This window comes from Lycium barbarum, chromosome 3 (genome assembly GCF_019175385.1).
Source record: "Lycium barbarum isolate Lr01 chromosome 3, ASM1917538v2, whole genome shotgun sequence".
Lineage (NCBI taxonomy): Eukaryota > Viridiplantae > Streptophyta > Magnoliopsida > Solanales > Solanaceae > Lycium > Lycium barbarum.
The window spans coordinates 112,623,918-112,642,711 of NC_083339.1; the positions used below are offsets into that span (position 1 = coordinate 112,623,918).

At 36.9% G+C, this 18,794-nt stretch overlaps 2 protein-coding genes across 4 annotated transcripts; one reads left to right on the forward strand and one right to left on the reverse strand.

The window, feature by feature from the left end:
* The first annotated feature begins 1,160 nt into the window (after nt 1-1,160).
* Nucleotides 1,161-18,241, forward strand: LOC132631848 (protein COFACTOR ASSEMBLY OF COMPLEX C SUBUNIT B CCB2, chloroplastic). Of its 3 annotated transcripts, none has more exons than XM_060347553.1 (7): nt 1,161-1,432; nt 1,952-2,070; nt 2,155-2,226; nt 4,164-4,307; nt 4,427-4,580; nt 4,728-4,919; nt 18,023-18,241. In XM_060347553.1, the coding sequence occupies exons 1-7, from the start codon at nt 1,237-1,239 to the stop codon at nt 18,049-18,051; spliced, it is 906 nt and encodes a 301-aa protein (XP_060203536.1). In that variant the 5' UTR covers nt 1,161-1,236; the 3' UTR covers nt 18,052-18,241. The 3 variants fall into 3 exon arrangements, with proteins under 3 accessions (XP_060203536.1, XP_060203537.1, XP_060203538.1); XM_060347555.1 differs by lacking the exon at nt 18,023-18,241 and adding an exon at nt 6,896-7,225 and having other exon boundaries at nt 1,163-1,432; XM_060347554.1 differs by lacking the exon at nt 18,023-18,241 and having other exon boundaries at nt 1,162-1,432; nt 4,728-6,116.
* LOC132631849 (dihydrodipicolinate reductase-like protein CRR1, chloroplastic) lies at nt 7,444-11,398 on the reverse strand. Its single transcript, XM_060347556.1, has 9 exons — nt 11,030-11,398; nt 10,640-10,714; nt 10,483-10,548; nt 10,280-10,375; nt 9,968-10,084; nt 8,576-8,668; nt 8,237-8,338; nt 8,052-8,138; nt 7,444-7,969 (listed from the first exon to the last, which is right to left on the reverse strand). The coding sequence occupies exons 1-9, from the start codon at nt 11,258-11,260 to the stop codon at nt 7,937-7,939; spliced, it is 900 nt and encodes a 299-aa protein (XP_060203539.1). The 5' UTR covers nt 11,261-11,398; the 3' UTR covers nt 7,444-7,936.
* Nucleotides 18,242-18,794: the final 553 nt, after the last annotated feature.

The window sequence follows — 18,794 nt, forward strand, 5'->3', positions numbered from 1 at the left end:
TCTTTCTTGATATCTATATTAGTATTTCATTTTTTCTTATGTTTTTGCTCTTCGTAGAAATTTTTATTCAAAGATATAAGAGGAAAGAGAACGAGAAATATAAAGTGAAGAAAGAAGATAGTGGGAGGAGAATCTTTGACCAGTTTGCATTCTAAAGTAAGATAAATTAAAGCAAGACTTTTTCTATGTTTTGATTTTCTATTTAAATTCATTGGTACAATTCAATATATAAAGTATTGTAGCAATAACATGTTTAATGTGCGTCGACAGTGGAATTCGTTGTAGTTATGATTTTTTCTCTTTCTTTTCTTTTCACTTTCATTAGTATATTTAGAAATGGAAAATTGAGATTAGTACAATGCGATGACCCATATAAATTGTTTATAAATAAAACATAATAAAAATAAAATAATCACAACAATATTTCTTTGCATTTTCCTTTTTGTTATCAAATTCTAGTACCATGTTCATCTAGTTCTTCACCGCTTAATGACAGGGTGAAGGCGTAAGGGAGATTCAGCTTGCACTGGGCACGTGTGCACGCATATCGACAAATGCACATGCACACATGTCATATACTTATATGAGTATACAATAGGAATGGGGTCAAATTTGCCCTCTTCTAAGGAGCTGTTTTTTTTTCTTTTTTCTTTTCATTGCTAATGAGCTGTTTGATCATGAGAATTATTTACTTTTTTTTTTTTTTTTTTTTTAAATTTTTTTAAAAAAATCAGCGTTTGATCATGAAAGAATTTGAGAAACATCTCAAAATCCGTTTTCACTTAAAAAAAAAATGAAATCCAATTTATGACATTATGTAATTATCTATTATGAGATATTACCTTTGTAAAGCAGATTTGGTTGTATTCTTCAAGTAAATTAATCGAGTTGGATGGTTTTGTAAATAAATCATGTTTCACTTTTTTTACGAAAAATCATTCAGACAACCAAAGAAATATTCTTTGCAAAAAATTATAATCAAATAAAGTACTAATTTCAGATAAAGTACTAATACTTACTCGTAAAATATTTGGTTTCTAACGCCAAGTAAAGCTCACAAACTTGTATTAGTTGTATTGGTCACAAAGTAAAACTTCTCTATCGTAATCTGTCCTCCTTTTGAAAAAAAAAGAAAAACAAAAGGGAAAAACTCTTGACTAATTATTAAAGTAATTTTTAGTTAAATATAAGACGCTGGTTACTGGAGCGTGGTACATCAACATCCCGACGGCGAAAATGAGCCACACGTGTCTATCGTTAAAGTCATTAACGGCGTCAGTGTTTCCCGTTAAAAGATACGGCAATTTCATTCGTCCGTCAGAATTCCGGTACCGGAAAGCCAGAAAATCATCGGTAATGAGAGTATATAGTCGTCTAGATAAGTCTACCGAACAGCAACAGGTTAATCTTTCCGTTCTTCGTTTCACTCTCGGTATGTAAATCTCTCTCCACTGTTTCTAAAATTAACTGGCCAAACACACCAAAAGTACTTTTTTTAAAAAGCACATTTCAAAATAGGCGAATTTTAGAGCCTTTGTTCCAATTAAACACTTCTAACTCTTAATAAAATTTTCCTATCACACACTTTCCGTTCAAATTTTATATATTTTTTTTGCATGTGCCAACATAAAATGTCAATCTCAGACGCATTCGCCTCAATAAGCTCCAGGTATTTTCTGCTTGAGGTTGATGTATATGTAATTTAAGGGATGACACACGATTGAAAACACACGCAAAAGTTTTTCTAAAATTTGAACCGAAAGTGTCTAACAGTAAGACTTTATTAGGAGTTGAGGTGGAACGAGACTTTTTTAGGAGTTGAGGTGTTTAATTGGAACAAGGCTTAGTTCGAGTGTCTAAATGGAATGTTCTGACAAGTATAATAGGCATGTATTATGTACACATTTTTGTGTCTGATATTTTGTGCGCTTATTGGCTATTGCTCCAAAAGGGATACCTGGATTGGACGAATCTTATCTGCCGAGGTACATTGGCTACACATTTGGTTCGCTTTTGGTATTGAATCACTTTCTCGGTTCAGACTCATCAGCTATCACCGCAGCACAGCTCGTGAGTTATACAATTGTATTCAACTCTATACACATTTGTTGTATGCGAATGTAGTTTTAATTCAGCGTTTTCTGTTGTCTATAGAGAACAGAAGTTTTAGGTGTTTTTCTGGCGGTGTTCTCTGTTATAGTTCCCTACCTCGGAAAGTTTCTTAAGGTAATCTCTTTGTCTATGTTTTTCTGTTGAGATAACTTCAGCATTTTGTTCTTGTACATGCAAATCAAGCAATTTACTTTCGCCTGATCAGTTTATAAAAGGCATAATACATAGATAGACACCTTGAATTGGCCTCAACTGGCAACTAAACAATCCAACTTTGAAAATGCACATCTAGACACCTCAATTTGTCCCAACTGGGTCACGTTGACACCCCACGCTGACATAGCACATAAATTTTGGAGGTGTCTAGATGATCGTTTTATCAGTTGTAGTGAACACTACAACTGACTGTAGAGGCCAAGTTTAAGTGTCTGTGTATCTATTATGCCTTTATAAAATTGTCAAACCAGAAATTAGGATATATGTTTTTTTGGTAATTAAAAGATTTTATTATCAAGTAGAATTTTTTTTTTTTTTTTTTGTAATTAAAAGATTTTATTATCAAGTAGAAATATGTACAGATACAAACTAGTAACTGAAGTTGTACAAAAGGCTCCAAACTTCAGTAACCACCAAAACTAACAACCAGCACTACACTGAAACTATGTATCCAAGCTACTATTCTAAGGATAGAAATTTAGCTTCTCTAATCTTAGCTCCTCTGCATGAGACTTCATGTACCACTTGCCAGATTATCATCCCAATACTTATCTGCTTGCTTTGAAGAACCCTCTTATTCCTTTCCTGACATATATAATAAATGCAGCCAGCAAAGGACATTCTGCGGATCTCAGCAGCTGCATTCTTCCCCTTCACGTGTGATTCTGCTGAAGCTAATTCATCCAAATTCTAGCAGATAGCTTACATTTCTCATTCTCTATGTTACACAAAGGACAAACCTGGTTTTTTTTTGGTTATAATAACCCATTCAGCCAACCTGTATCTAGTGCTAAGATTACCATGTGCTGCTAAAAGTCAGGATGAAGATCCACTCAGGGAATCCGTGGTTATTACATACCAACCTCCTCCATGAAACCTTTTGAAATATTCCCATCATCTTTTGATATATCTTTTTACTGAAAAGGTTTCCATTTGCTGCATTTCAGACACCATGGTTCAAGCATCTTCGTCATATTTCTTTGCCTTTAAAACCTTTTGTTTCATCCAAGATGTCTCTATAGGTACAACCTCCCATATTACTCTACCCTTTCCATGGTATACATGTACACACTGTTCCCATAGATTATCTTTCTTCTTGCATAGGTTCCATAATAATTTGAAAATAGCCGCTCTATTCCGTGTTAAAAAATCAAGGATATTTAGCCCTCCAGCTGATTTTGGTTAGCAAGCCTTCTCTCTAGCAAACAAAGTTCTTTTTGATATATCAGTTCCTCCTTTCCATAAGAATCTTCTACAGGTGGCCTCAATCAATTGATAATTCTCTTTGGCAGAAGAAATATTTGGGACCAAAATGTTTGAATGGAAAACAATACATTCTTAATCAAATAGACTCTGCCTACATAGGACAAATATCTTGTAGTCCAAGATGTAATTCTACCCAACATAGATTTTTATGGTTTGTTAATTATTGACTGTACTAGCAGTTGGTTTCTTGGATCCTTTTAATGTCCGGCCCCTCAAATGCCGTTCTTACCGGTTCAGTTAAAGCAGTTTAGCTTTTGCCAGCAAATGAATGAACTTGCATCAACCAAGTTCTGGGAAAAAAAGGATGTTTATATGATATTCACTTAAGTTTAAAACTACATCTGGTCACTCATGTTGCAGCCATTGTTCTATCTTTAGCATCAGAGAGGCTGGCAACATGCTTATATGATATTCACTTCGGCTTTTAATTTTCTTTTAACCTGTTGTATTCATATTTTATGTGGATAATTGAGTGCTTAAGGTCTATGATATCGTTCTTAAACTGAAACACATGTTATTGAAAAATAAACGGTAAGATATGTTAATGACTAAATTGGCTTTATCTTCAGGGCTCTGTTCGAGTAGAAGAAAGAAATCTTCCTGAAGATGCTGAGCAAGCCTTTGTCATCTCAGAGAACATATCAGATACTCTTAAGGAGGATTTGGCATGGGGAACCTATGTTTTGTTGCGTAACACAAGCACAATATCAGTGGTATGTATCCGTAGACAAGATTGTGTCTACTTTGAGTCAGAGGATCTTACAAGAAGATCGTACGGCCACAATTTTAAGTTTCAAAACTTACAACCGTGAAGGTTATATTGATTTTGTAGCTTTTCTCACTTCAAGATACAATTTGTGCTCGTGGCTACTGGAGAGCACCAAAAGATGTACTGAAAGCTCAGTTATATGGCTGGTTTGAGAAACAGATCCAGCAAAGTGGTCTTCGTGATTTGAAGGAGACACTTTATTTTCCCCAGGTCTCAGGTATTCGTTTATTAAATATCCTTTCTATGAGGTAGATGTCCCTTCAAATAGTAAATTACACTTTCCGCAGTTTGAATGAAGGTGAAAACTACACTGTTGTATTACAACTAAGTTATTCTATTGTGGTTCTCCAATTTGATAATCTAGACTCTGAACTGTGGGAGATGCTTCCAAAAGGAACTCGTTCTCTCCTTCTGCAACCGGTGATACAAGCTGAAACCTCAGATTCCAAACAGAAGTGGAAGAATGATGGTTTTGTGCTTGTGGCTTCCAGCAACAGTTATGCATACAACAATAAAGATAGAGCCTGGGTTGGAGCTGTCGCAAAGAAATTTGAAGGTAAGTGTATCCATGCAGATCTATAGAGATTTTAATATTTCTTCAAAATATGCTATAAACAATTGTTCAAAATTTGCTCATTGAGCTAAATAATGACATCCATAAAGCTTCAAAGCTGTGGTCATTAGTTGAGTTTCCCCCTATTCTTGACATCTCTTGGTTCGACTTGCTGCCCTAGGCAACCATTTAAGTTAAACTTTTTGCTGCTAGAGGTCTTATTTCTTCACCATATACGTAAATCAGGAAAGTGTTCAACGTTTACTTTTGAAAAAGCTTCACCCATAGTGTATCATTGCATACTTGACACGCTATTGTGAAAAAATAGTGAAGAAGGCGAGTTATATTTTACGAGATGATACTCAATATGCTTGCGGTAGAGATTATCCCACTCAATATGCTTGTGGTAGAGATTATCCCTGACATTTTATTTTTAATGTATTTAATAATTCAGTTTTCTGCTGGTGAAATTCAATAGCTAGTCTTTCTGATTTAAGCTCTATGTGCTAGACCACCCTTTCCTTCCTCGCCCACAATGGAAAGAAAAAAAAAGTGAAAGCTTAGTTTCTGACTATAGCAAGAGTAGCTGCTAGTATCCAGAACTTATGATATTATAATCAGCATTCAAGACGCCGTGGTATTTGTAAACTAATTGAAGTCTTTTCCCTCCATAAGGCTATAGACACAAATTTTTGTGTGATGTAGTAGATCCTCTTTTGGTTCAACCCACCTGAAATATAATCTTATTCATTTCTGTCCATAAATCAGGCTACATTCTGCCAGCTGATCGGGCATGTAGCATATAAAGTAGGGATGCAATACTAAGGTCAAGAGGTGCATGACACCTGAACATCCCCTGTAATAAACACCATTATCCCTCATAATCATGTCCACAAATTCCTCACAAGGACATTAACACAATTTTGTCAAAGTCTTACGGCTTGCAAGGACAATTGGTCCTTTTGATTTTTGATATTAAGATGCGGAATCATTAGATTAGGATTTCTCTAAACAGAGCTTGCACTGAGTAGCTTAGTTTGGATGTGATTTGAATACTGTTTGAAGTGTTCTGGGTGTTTCTGGGACAAAAAATCATTGTTTAGATCACATTTACTGTCTGCTTCAATCCGAAGGTTGCTAAATCTGGGTAATGGTATTTGTTTAAAAAAAAAAAAAAAAAAAACACCAAAGAGATGAGAGGACCCTATGGAGAATGTGGTTACAAATCTATAATGGAGTCTGACCACAATGACCGAATTGATTATCTTCATGCATAAGGATACTAGATATCCTAATAGAAAAAAAAGAGAGCTCATTTACTGATGATGGTGGGTCATGATGTTGAGGTTGATCAAACTGGGGGTAATGTAGGCGACAATGACTTCTGTTTGATAAGTAATGTAGGTGGCAACACTCTTTCTAATAAGTGCTTCACTATGGAGATCTGATGAGATCCGGTGCATTAGTGCTGGTATAGTTGCTTCATGAAGGTGACACAATTATTGACCATCAGTAGGTTCGAGAAATATTGAGTAATAGCTCCAACAATCTTGAACGAACACCATGAACTATGACGAACCATTAAAATTCGTCTCTCTTGGTGTGTAAAGGATTCACATTAACTTGTCCCCCAAAATAATACTACTCCATTTGTACATCTCAACACTAAAGATTTTTTTTAAATAATACACCAAACCTGGATATCAATTTCTTGGAGAATATGACATGCATTAATTACCAAAAAAGGGTTAATGAAAATTTATGAGCGGTTTAATTCCATAGCCCATCCTTTTAATGGGAAGCTGGCAAAACTTTTTTATGGTGCTCAGCAAATTAATGATCCAGAGTATGGCTTCCTTTAGTCTCTAGGACCTCCCCATCTGGTTGCAACTTCTTTAATGCTTGTATTTGCTTTATTTGTCCTTTCTCTATTAATTTGCTGCAATTTACCATATTCTCATTTCTGTTGAGCATGTCAGGATATTGCAAATGATCCATCATGAAAATTGTTCGTGCATAGGGGAAATTGCTATCTGTTCTATGAAGTTCAGAGTTTAAAAATATCCCTTTGTTCTTTAGGCTTTGTTGTGATTAATTCTCCTTTACAGAAGCGCCTAGTGCAAGATATATCTTTCTTTCTTTTTTCCTTTAACCACTTAGAAGCTAACTGTCTTAGTTATTAGCTTTATGGTTAGTCGTTGGTTCATATGTAAATTTGGATTGAATTGTCTCTTATTGTTCAAGTCTTCGGCGATTTATCTTCACCATGTAAAACGTTTCAGTTTAAAGTGTACAGCATTCTGTGACAATTTTCATTGTTCCTTTATATAATTTTTTTAAAACCTCTTGGACCCTATTGACTCTTTATTTGAGGGAGTTCTTTCATTTGTGCAATTAGAAATACAACTTTTTAAGTCTTCGAAGTGCTATGGCTGGAATTTGGTTCCTTAATGTGTAAGAATGTACAACTAAAGGCGAATCTTTATACACTAAGCAAGGAGCAAGAATCTAAGGAGACAAAAGGAAAAACGTAAAAAAGAACACAATGATTTAGCTGCTCCATTGGCTGGAAACTAGGCCTTGAACATGGAGATGCAATTGATACCACAATGCAACTTGAGCTTCCCTCAGTGTCATGTAAAACAAATGCTACTTACTACCTATCCACCAGGTGCAGGGTGGGGCAGGAAAGAAGAATTGCAAAAAGAATGAAGGGCATGTATCAAATTTAGACTGAAAGTATAAGTGCCCTCGAGAAAAACAGAAAAAAGGGGACTTATTCAGCTAAGTTTGATTTTTTTTTTTCTTTTAGGCGGCATGAGAAAAACTATATTCTCAGATTTTATCAGCTGTTTAATAAGTTCTTTATTGTGACCCGACATTTTTGTGACATTCTTTTGACGGCACCATTTTGAGAATTCCTCTCTTGGCTGCATCATTCATATGTCTCCTTTCATTGTACTCTTTACAAGATATCTCAGTGTTGCCTACAGTCCCTTTAGCCTCTTAGCTTCTGCTTCTTATAAAAACTTCTCCAAGCCATAAACCAGGTTCTGCCAAGGGAAAATAAAGAGTGTTGTGTAGTCTGTAAAATCGATGCTGAAATATGTTAAGAAATGGTTAATCAATAGGTACCTTGAGGCGAACAACTTTCCTAATGGCCAGAATCAAGCCTGGCATGAGACATTGCACGTCTGTGATATCATGTTTTAGTGTGTAAACCTGATGAACAACAGTCATAGATGAGATTCTCATAATACAAGGGGGATCCATGATAACTGTCTACGATAGTGAACCGAGAGTACAGTTCAGAAGCACACCTCTCCTGGCTTTGAGAAGTAAACTGTTGTACTAGACGGGAGCCCTGGTAGAACCAAGCTGTGAACACGTACTCCATCTTCCCCAAGAACTTGACCCCTTGCCTTGCAGAACAGAAGATAAAGCAGCCAAATATCAGAATGTTCCTGAAGTTAAGAAATTGCCTAATCCATAGATCCAATTACTGCAAAGTTCTGGTGGGTTATAAAATGTTTTCATGTTATTTGGTTTTGGCTTATTTTGAAGGAGTTACCAGTTCATACATCTTTATGTTCAACTACAAGCTTGAAAACTATGAATTGCATGTAGAAATAGCTTCGGTAATATTTGTTGCATCTTACTGGAGTATCGGTAGAAATATCATCTCTATTATACAGCTGACCCAAATTGGAAAGGTTGTTAGCAATTTGTACTGCATCCTGGGTTGGAAAATCCTGCAACCAGCAATAATTTTATTACTTCTGACCAATGATTTTGGTAATTCAAATGACAGATTTTTTTTATCGTATAACAACTCTGATTAAAATGCAAGAAATGCTCAGCAGACTAATATATAATATCACTGACATAATGGACGAGAATATTTACACTAGTGATCAGTGAAGTTCTCTGGAATGCATCAGTTGAATCCTTAGTCGCTTTCTTTGGATAAAGAAGGCGAAATAAATTAGCTTTAACTTATCTAGAGAATCAAAAGATTAGAGCCTTATTGTATTTAGGCTCTTCGAAAGAGGTAATGGGAACACATGCCAATCTAGGATTTCAAGAACATGGTGCACTAGCGAATAAAGGGAGAAAAAAGAAATGCATTAAGTCGGGATTGATCCTTGAACCTCTAGGTAAATAAATTAACATTCAACCAAGTGCACCACCAAGTGTTTTATAGCATGAGTTTCAAAAGGTAATACTAGATATATTTTAAGAATTATATACATATAATATATCGAATAATCGGGTGATCATGGGTTCACATGACTTTTTATTACACCTAAATTTGCCCGTGATTGGGAAAGTAGAAATAATACCTGCTGGCCACCTTTTGGCCTTGTAAAAAATTCTATGGAGTTTCACATGTCAACTTTAAAACTCTACAATAGTGACTGCTTTCCAATTATAGAGATTAAAAAGTGATTATTTGTGAATTTTACTCGAATAAATTAAACAGAAGATTCGTGTCCAAAGGTGTAGAGACGACGACCGTGTCATCTTGTTTGATTGAGATTTTAAGATCACAATAAATTCTACAGTAGTAGTGGTTATCTAATTGAGCGACAAAGGCTGTATCCAGCTAGGTTATGGACCCATGCACTAAGCTTTACTATCATCATTATTTTAATCGGAAAGAAGGATTTAAAGACATTACAACATATTAGATGGTGTTGGGTCTTGGCCTTGGGTCCCTTCTGTTGAATTTAATGGAATTCCCCTCAAGATTAATAAGTTATGTGTTGTGCTGAATTTATTTTGTTGTCCCTACGGAAAAAGATCTCGTTGAATCAAAGTTTCAGTCATTCATGTATAGAAGTAAACATGACCCATTTTTAAATGTTTTATACCTTTTTATAACTACCTATGTGTAATCAGTAATGTAATAGTCAACAGAAAATATTTATACACATTTTTTTTAAATTGAGAGTGCCAAGTAACATGCGTGCAAAACTCCATCAATATCGTCCAAATAAACGAAAATACGTGAAAAGCACATAAGAGGTGTGTCACAGGGTAATACTTACCAGTGGATTAGCTCTAGACTCAACAATTTCAACATTGTTGAAGTGAAAAGAAGCTGAAATTGCTGCTTGCTGTAGAAGTATAGACCCTATTGAAAGAGTTGGTGCAACCAAGCAACCCTGAAACATGTGCCTTTTAAGTACAGCCAAAATTGTTTCAAGTGTTTCTCATGTAAAACGATGAACAATTTTGTGAATTGTAAATTACTAAAGTAGCAGGCTAGGATGTCCAAAAACTAGTATAGGACATTGTTTGAAAATATGGTCATATGATGAATTGTGTAAATTTGTAAATCTCTCACCCTGCACCCTCACCGTGGTGGCCTTCTCGCATAACATAGATAAAGCCATGATAGTATCTTGCTTAATTCTGGGCACGTAAACTACACTATTCATCCCAAATGCTGTTGCCTGCAACACAATATCGAATGATTATGTTTACAAAATAACTTCCAATAGGACCACCTTCTTGAATTGCCTTTGATCAAATAAGTGATACATTAGTAATAAAAATGGACCTGTTTGACATTGTCATAAACTGTGGAAGGGTCAGTGAAATCAATGACTACCCCAGTTGCCTTTGACTGTAATAATTGGGTTTCACATAGTCAGAAATCAGAAATTCGACCAGAACTAAAGCAATATTGGGTCAATTCAAGAACATATTTTTATTACCTGAGATATTGAACCCAAGACCATGATAAGGTCGTTTATTATCGGTATCTCTAGAGGCTCTTCCATGTCACAAACCTGAGGTTAATAGTCAGCAAGCAAGAAAATGAATTCCACTCACAAAGAAAAGATTTATAAAATTTAGAAGTGAATAGTGGAATTAATTAAAAGGAGGCCTTGGAGTAACCGGTAAAGTTGCTGCCACGTGATCAGGATATCACGGGTTCAAGCCGAAGAAATAGTCTTTTGCAGAAACGCAAGGTAAGACTGCGTACAATAGGCCCTTGTGGTCTGGCCCGAACCCCACGCATAGAGGAAGCAATGCACCGATTTTTTTTTTTTTTTTTTTTGAATTTTTTGAATTTTTATAGTGGAAGTAATTGAGGAATGTACCTGCCCAATATCTTGTCCAACAAAATTAGAATCAACAGCACCAGCCACTTCCATTCCTCTAGCTTTAGTAACAGCAATTACGGCTGCTCTACCTATTTCCTTTGCTGCTCCATTTACGATTACCTTCACATTGTTTTGAGATGATGAGCAACAGATGAATGACTTTGTCTTTATCACTTTCTTATAATTAATAAAGTATGTGGATTGAAATTGGCAGCTCAAGGCCGCCATGGATGTATAGAAGGTACAGACTTTTATTTTTGGTCTCTTAGCTAACTCTGTACCTATTGGTCTTAAATTTGTGATAAAAGATAAGGTTTTTCAGCCTTTCATAATGTCCTTGTTGGGACGTGCACATGTTGGTGCATGCTTGGGATTTTGTTTCTTCATAAACAATTTACACTAAAGCCATATTGCTTTATCACAATTATATCGAAGTGTTCAAGTTTTGTGTAAATCTGATTCCAATTGCACTCGCAACTAGGTACCTTTCTGGGCCAAAACGATAAAAGATACATGTGAGAAGCGACATTTAGTGGAATACGAAATTGATCTCTGATTACGTTCTTTCTGCTTAGATTTATGTTATTACATGTGTTTCTTGTACTTCGATTATCATATGATTTTGTGGTAGTTATAGTATTGTCCCTCTTTTGTTTCTCGTATTTTGAAATTACTTCTTTATTTATGTTATTTCTTTTTTCTGACTGTTTTGGTTTACTTTTCTTTGAGTTTAGGGTCTATTGAAAATAATCTATTTGCCTTCCAATTACTTCTTTATTTATGTTATTTTTTTTTTCTGACGGTTTTGGTTTACTTTTCTTTGAGTCTAGGGTCTATTGGAAATAACCTATTTGCCTTCCAAGGTAGGGGTAAGGTTTGCATACATTCTATCCTCTCCAGACTCCACTTGTGGAATTGCACTGGGTAGGTTGTTATTGTTATCTATAATTACATTCCCCGTTACACAAGTTGCAATGTCTTTTGAGTCAAAAAGGTGCTTCTCCAAACTTATTTTAGCTTTATTTTTCATTTCCAAAGTTTTATTTGGTTAGCTTTTGGCCATAGATTCTCAATTTTTTTTTTCGAAAAACTTGATTTGAGTGAAGTTTTTCAAGTTTTGAAAATGTGTTTGATCATAATTTTTCAAAACATATTTCACTTTTTGTTGGGAAAACATGAAACATTACTTATACCCATAAGTTCTAAAAACTATTAAGAATACCCAATCATACAAAACATACATACTTGCTAACCCAAATTATGCAGAGCATGGTGTTTTAATAACAAATGCTAATAACACATTTACTAGCTACTACAATTCAAATTACAATACAAAGATCCATCCGTGCAAGAAAAAAAAACAATAGTAACTAGCTATTTTTTAATATAATCTTCCCACATTGTACGAACAATCTTCACTATATAGAAGAGACTGCTTTAATTAAGGAAATATGGTAGATACGGCTTTAACGGAGGAACATGATAGATAGAATTAAATGGGTCATAAATAGATGAGATTTTTTTTTTTTTTTTTTTTTGGTAAATAAATTTTATATTACCAAAGTAAGCATTTCAGTACAAGAAATCAAACTGAGCACTGGACAACTGCGCCCCAGTGCTTCAGTACCTCTTTACCACCTATACCTATAGCATTCACAAGCACAGCAACACCAAACTCACCACATGATTCAGATACCTAACAACTATACAGGATAGAAATTATGATTATCCAGCCATCTTGCAACCTTCGCTGCTTTGTATCCTCTAAGGTGGACTGCTCTCACTATCTCTTTGACTATGTTGTCTACTGTCTGATGCTCCTCTTCGAACACTCTCTTGTTTCTCTCAGTCCACAGGTGGTACACCACTGCTGCAAAAACCATTCTATACACATTTGCTATGGCCCCTTTTCCTTTTACAAAGCTACTGGCCCATAGTACTTCAACATCCCAGCAACTTGGAGGTCTGTTGATATTTTGCCACCTTAGCATTTTGCCCCATACTTGTGCAGAGAATGGACAAGTAAAGAATAGATGGGAGTGACTCTCGTCAGCTTGATCACACAAAGGGCATCCAGTGCTTGTTGTAATTCCCCACTTCACAAATCTTTCCCTAGTATAAAGTTTAGATTGCACAGATAACCTTAGAATGAAGATCCATTTGGGTAATCCAATATTCTTGCAAGTCAATCTTCTCCACCCAACCTTGGGAAACACCCCTCTCAATTTCAGATACACAGTTTTGATAGTAAACTGCTGCATTTGTTGTATTTCATCCCTGCTATATCCAGCTTCCTCTGCATGTATTTTGGCCTTCAATATCTTTTGCACGATCCAAGATGCTTGTTTAAGGGTATCTTCAAACAAGTCTCTGTTTTGCCCATAGTAGCTGTGAATCCACCTTACCGACAGTTTATCCTTCTTATGACTGAGACTCCAAAGAAGTTTGACAATAGCAGCTCTGTTCCATATTTTAATATCCAACACATTAAGACCACCTGGTGTTTCTGGTTGGCAAACTCTCTCCCAGGAGAGGAGAGCTTTTTTTGATAACTCTGCACCTCCTGTCCACAAAAAACTTCTGCATGTTGCTTCAATAATCTTCACTACTTTCTTTGGCAGCACAAAGATATGAGCCCAGGAAACTTGGATGGAGAACAACACAGATTTAACCAACTGAGCTCTACCTGCATAGGAAAGAAACTTAGTTGTCCAAGACTTGATCCTACCCAGGATTTTGTCTATTAGGGGCTTACATGGTGCACAATGGAAACTCTCTTTGTGCTAAGGGGTACCCCCAGATATCTAAAAGGGCAATTCTCCTCTACTGAAGCCCAGAATTCCAAATATTTCCTCCTCCACTTCTCTAGCAATCCCACAGCAGTACACAGAACTCTTTGCAGGATTGGCAATGAGGCCAGAGACTTGGGAAAAATTCAGGAATTGGTTATAAAGCAACTAAACAGAACTTGTATCCGCTCTGCAGAAAAGTAAGAGGTCATCTGCAAAGGCTAGTTGCACTATGTTTAATTTGGCACACTTAGGGTGGAAGTTGAAATCTGGAACATACTGCAGCTGTTTTAATAACCTGCTCAGATACTCCATTGACAACACAAACAGGAAAAGGGACATAGGATCCCCTTGCCTTAGTCCTTTCTTAGCATTAAATGGTTGATATGGCTTTCTATTTAGGATGATGGAATATGATACAGTTTTCACACAGCTCATAATCCATCCTGCAAACACACTAGGAGAGTTCAGTCCATGCAAAACTTGTTCTAGGAATGGCCACTCAACTGAATCATAAGCCTTTTGCATATCTATTTTGAGCATGCACCTAGGGGACATCCCTTTTCTCCCATACCCCTTCACTAGCTCATGACTGAGAATTATATTATCAGTGATAACTCTCCCAGGCACAAACCCTGCCTGGCTATCATCCACCAAACTATCCATTACTCATTGCATTCTCTTAGTCAATACTTTAGAAATTTGCTTGTATAGAACAGTATAACAAGATATTGGTCTAAATTCTTTAATGGAGGAAGGGTTTTGTACCTTGGGAATCAGGGTAATAGTGGTACAATTGATAGCTTTGAACATCTGGGAGTCTTGAAAGAATTGTAGTACTGCATCACATACTTCCTCTCCAATGATTAGCCAAGTGCTTTTGAAAAAGCATGCATTAAACCCATCACACATCGGAGCTTTCAAATCAGAGATATCTTTTAGAGCTAAATGCACCTCTTCTTTAGTGACTGGGCCTATTAATTGCACTTGTTGCTCTCTATGGAGGATTTTCCCAGATGCCATCACACTGGGTCAGTTGCAGGCACCTGGGCAGCAGAAGTCCCCAGTAAGCTTTTGTAGAATCCAATTGCTTCCTCTTCTATGTCCTTCTCTGATGTAAGAACCTCTCCTGTAGTTGTCACTAGCCTAGTAATGTGATTTTGTGCTAACCTGCTTTTAATGCTAGCATGAAAGTATGCAGAGTTTGTATCACCTAGTTTCAACCATTGCATTCTTGATTTCTGTCTGAGGATACTCTCTTCAACCAATACCCATTTCTCCAACTCTGGTTTTAATACCCTCTCTTGGTCAAACAGCCCTGGATCATGAAATGTCACTCTGAGTTTCTCCTGAATGACCTGTAACTGCTGTCTGGTATCTTGGATCCTATTTTTGACTTTGGAGAACTCTTTATTATTCAAGTTCTTCATTGCCTCTTTCACACCTTTAAGCTTATTCCATATGTTTGCCAAGCTAGTGCCATATGCAGACTTTACCCAATTCTCTTGGACAATCTTCAAGAAATCAGTGTGCTTACATAAGTGATTCAAAAATCTAAATGGTGAAGTTTCTTTTTTTGGGGCATTACCAATTAAAACACTCAGCATAGCATGATCAGATAACTGAGGGTCCTTCACCTCTACTTCAAACTGGGGCCATAGATTCATCCATGCTGGATTAACCAGAGCCCTCTCAATCCTGCTATGGACATGTGAGTTAGTCCAAGTGTAGAACCTACCAGTAGATTTCATAGTTGTGAGTCCAGTATTGTCCAGCAGCTCAACAAAGTCCTTGATCTCTGCATCCTGAACCTGGCTTCCTCCCAACCTATCCTCTCCACTCAATACTGCATTAAAGTCACCCATTATGAGCCACAAATTCTGGATAGTTGATTCCATGTTCATTAAGGCTTGCCATAATGGTTTCCTGTCTGCTATGGTGTGTAGGCCATAAATAGTTGTGAACTCAATCAATTTAGCAGTAGGAATATCTCTCAATACACAGTGTATGAATTGGTTATGTGTAAATAGCACCGTGACATCCACTTTGCTAGAATCCCATGCTAACCAAATCCTACCTCTATTAGTATGATCGTAGTTATCATGCCATCTCCAAGTTGGAAGTACCTGCTTCATGATTTTTGGTGCCTACTGTTTTGCTACTCTATGCTCTAAGATAACTACGACTAAAATACCCTATTTATTCATTACTCTACTGTTACACCTCGGAAAAATTTTTCGTTGGTACGCAAGTGGATGAACTAGTGATGAATATGAGTGCATGATGTCTATGAGCAAGAAATGACGTTTGATGACCTTAGGCGAGATTTTGAAAGTATCCGATGTGAGACGAGGAAATTGGCTAAGTTAAGATGAGATACAAGGTGAGCAATGCATGTGCATGGACGGGGGTGATTAAAATGAGAAGTCTAAGAAATATGGGAAGTTGCAGAATTGCAACTGCCCAGTGGTCGTAAATTGCAAAATACGGACCGTAAAGTGCAATACGGTCCGTAAACTGGCAGTCGTAAACTGCCATGCAAGGTTTCAACTTTCTGCCCAGTCAAGAAATGGTAAAATACGACCAGGTGGACGGACCGTAAAGTGATTTACGACCCGTAAACCATGGTCGTAAACCACCATGAAGGCAACCCAGCTTCTGGTTCTGGAAATGGTTAAATACGCCCATGGAGGACGAGCCGTATAGTGGAATACGGGCCGTAAACCTCCATGGACGACCACTGTTCATCTCAGCACAGATTTCACAAGTCATTAAATAAAGGGACCAACACTTGTTTTATTTCATTACAACATTACACCACTTCTCTCTACATTTATTTTATGAGTTTTCAAGGATTATAAGCCATCAATAACATTAAGACAAGTGAATCAAGTGTAAGCAAGCCATTAAATACCATTCAAGTCAAGAAATGTAAATGGAGAAAAACTAGGGTTAGGCTCAAAGTGGGGTATTATCAACCAAAGCTTGTTCCTACAACTTCTAAGGTAAGATTCATGATTTTTACATGATGTTTAAGGTATTGGAGAATTAAAATACATGGATTGTAGAAAATGTGGTCAACTAGGTCATGAATGGTGAATAGTGACATTTTGAGGAATAGTTTGAATTGAATTATGAATGTTGTTGTGTTACGATATGAATGTATTATAAATGGTACTAAGATCATGAACTCGACACTTTAGACGAATGGACGAAGTTGGAGGTCATGACCATAAATATGGGAGAATTAGAAGCAAATTGAGAAATCTAGATAATGTTGATGATGTGAATGACTAATGGCCATTGTTATGATATTAATGAAGGTATAAACGCTAGCATTGGAAGGGAACGTGCAAGTGTAGAATAGTCCGACGAAAAGGTATGTAAGGCTAACCCTTCTTTCATAAGGCATGGTTCTTGGCCAAATTTCTAATTCCTCCATATGGGTATGTTGTATTCAAGTGATTGACACTCCGAGCTCATAAGCTCGCGATCCTTAACATGTACTACGATTGTACTACGCCCTCATATGACGAGTAAGCCTAAGATATGGATGTAGCAATAATGACGATGATAGTGATGACGATAATAATAATAATGATGCCAAGGTGCCTACGGGCTATTATACTTATATGTGCCTATGAAGGGCTATAATGATACCCCGAGCTTATAACGCCGGGTAGGATATAAGTATATGATTATGTATAAAGTATGTATACGATTACGTAACGCGCGCACATCTCTGCAGATGGTACGAATAACCCTGAAGCCTTGGTAGGGCCTGGTAGAAATACCATTGAGCCTTGGTTGGCTAAGTACGTATGAAACACCAAACCTTATGGTCGGGCACGCTATGCATGTATATAAGTGTATGGCTATGCATATAATATGAATATGAATGTGAAAAGACTATGTATACGAATGCGAATAAGGACATGTGTACGAATATGAGCACAAGTATGGTACGAGTACTATTATGGAATACGGATGATGACGTAGGTGTACAAATACGTATGAAAAATGGAAAGTCCTACGAAAGGCAGGTAAGCGTTATGACGATGATATTATTGCCTCCCCCCTCATATGCTATCTCATATGTTGTTCATGATGCTTATTTATTGATGTTGCTCATGCTTTACATACTCAGTACATTCTTCGTACTGACGTCCTTTTGTTTGTGGACGCTGCGTCATGCCCGCAGGTGCACAGGGAGACAGACTTGATCCATAGCTGCTTATCCAGAGATTGCATAGCAGAGCTCCATTTCTTTCGGAGCCGCAACTTTTGGGTACTCATTCTTTTGTGTATATAATTATGGGCATAGCGGGGTCCTGTCCCGCTAATACTCTTAGAGGCTCGTAGTCATGTGTATGTGGGTAGAGATGTTCGGCCATGTTGGCCCATGTTTTGTATATCTTTTGTTGGCCTCGTCGGCCTTGTACTTATGATGTGGCATAGATGCCTATGATATGTTAAATGATGATGGTCGTCTAATGGGATCAATATGATTAACGATAAGAAAAGCACGAATTGACTTATGGTTCACCTAGATGTTATGTTATGTACGATGAGGGGGTGCCCGGGTGGGGTAGCACCGGGTGCTTGTCGCGGCCCCCTAGCCGGGTCGTGACATCTACGAAACTCCTTGTGCTTGAAAAGCTTATTAAATCCCCTTACATTCCAAGTGGCTATGATCATTGAGATGATGATGGTATGTCAGGGCCCTTCCTCCCTCTTCCTGCATTACTCTGACCAGCTACTTGATTATTTATAACAACTTGAAACACTTGCTGGAAAGTATTTTCTTTCAGTGGGGTAAAACCATTAGCAGTTTCTACTATTTGCTCTTGAATTATTCCTACTCCTTTACTTGCTGCTTTACCTCTAACCGTTTGCCATCCAGCATCTACACTGTCTTCTGGTACTTCTGCAGGAATTGGTTGTTGTATATTTTGGGACTGTCCTTCCTTTTG

Excerpts from the sequence above, each read along its gene's own strand:
- LOC132631848 (XM_060347553.1), top strand. The coding sequence starts at position 1,237 with ATGAGCCACACGTGTCTATCGTTAAAGTCATTAACGGCGTCAGTGTTT. Across the intron at positions 2,071-2,154 it reads CTATCACCGCAGCACAGCTC|AGAACAGAAGTTTTAGGTGT; the intron begins GTGAGTTATACA and ends TGTTGTCTATAG. Across the intron at positions 4,581-4,727 it reads TTATTTTCCCCAGGTCTCAG|ACTCTGAACTGTGGGAGATG; the intron begins GTATTCGTTTAT and ends TTGATAATCTAG.
- LOC132631849 (XM_060347556.1), bottom strand. The coding sequence starts at position 11,260 with ATGGCGGCCTTGAGCTGCCAATTTCAATCCACATACTTTATTAATTAT. Across the intron at positions 10,715-11,029 it reads TTGGACAAGATATTGGGCAG|GTTTGTGACATGGAAGAGCC; the intron begins GTACATTCCTCA and ends TATTAACCTCAG. Across the intron at positions 10,376-10,482 it reads TTTATGACAATGTCAAACAG|GCAACAGCATTTGGGATGAA; the intron begins GTCCATTTTTAT and ends ATTGTGTTGCAG.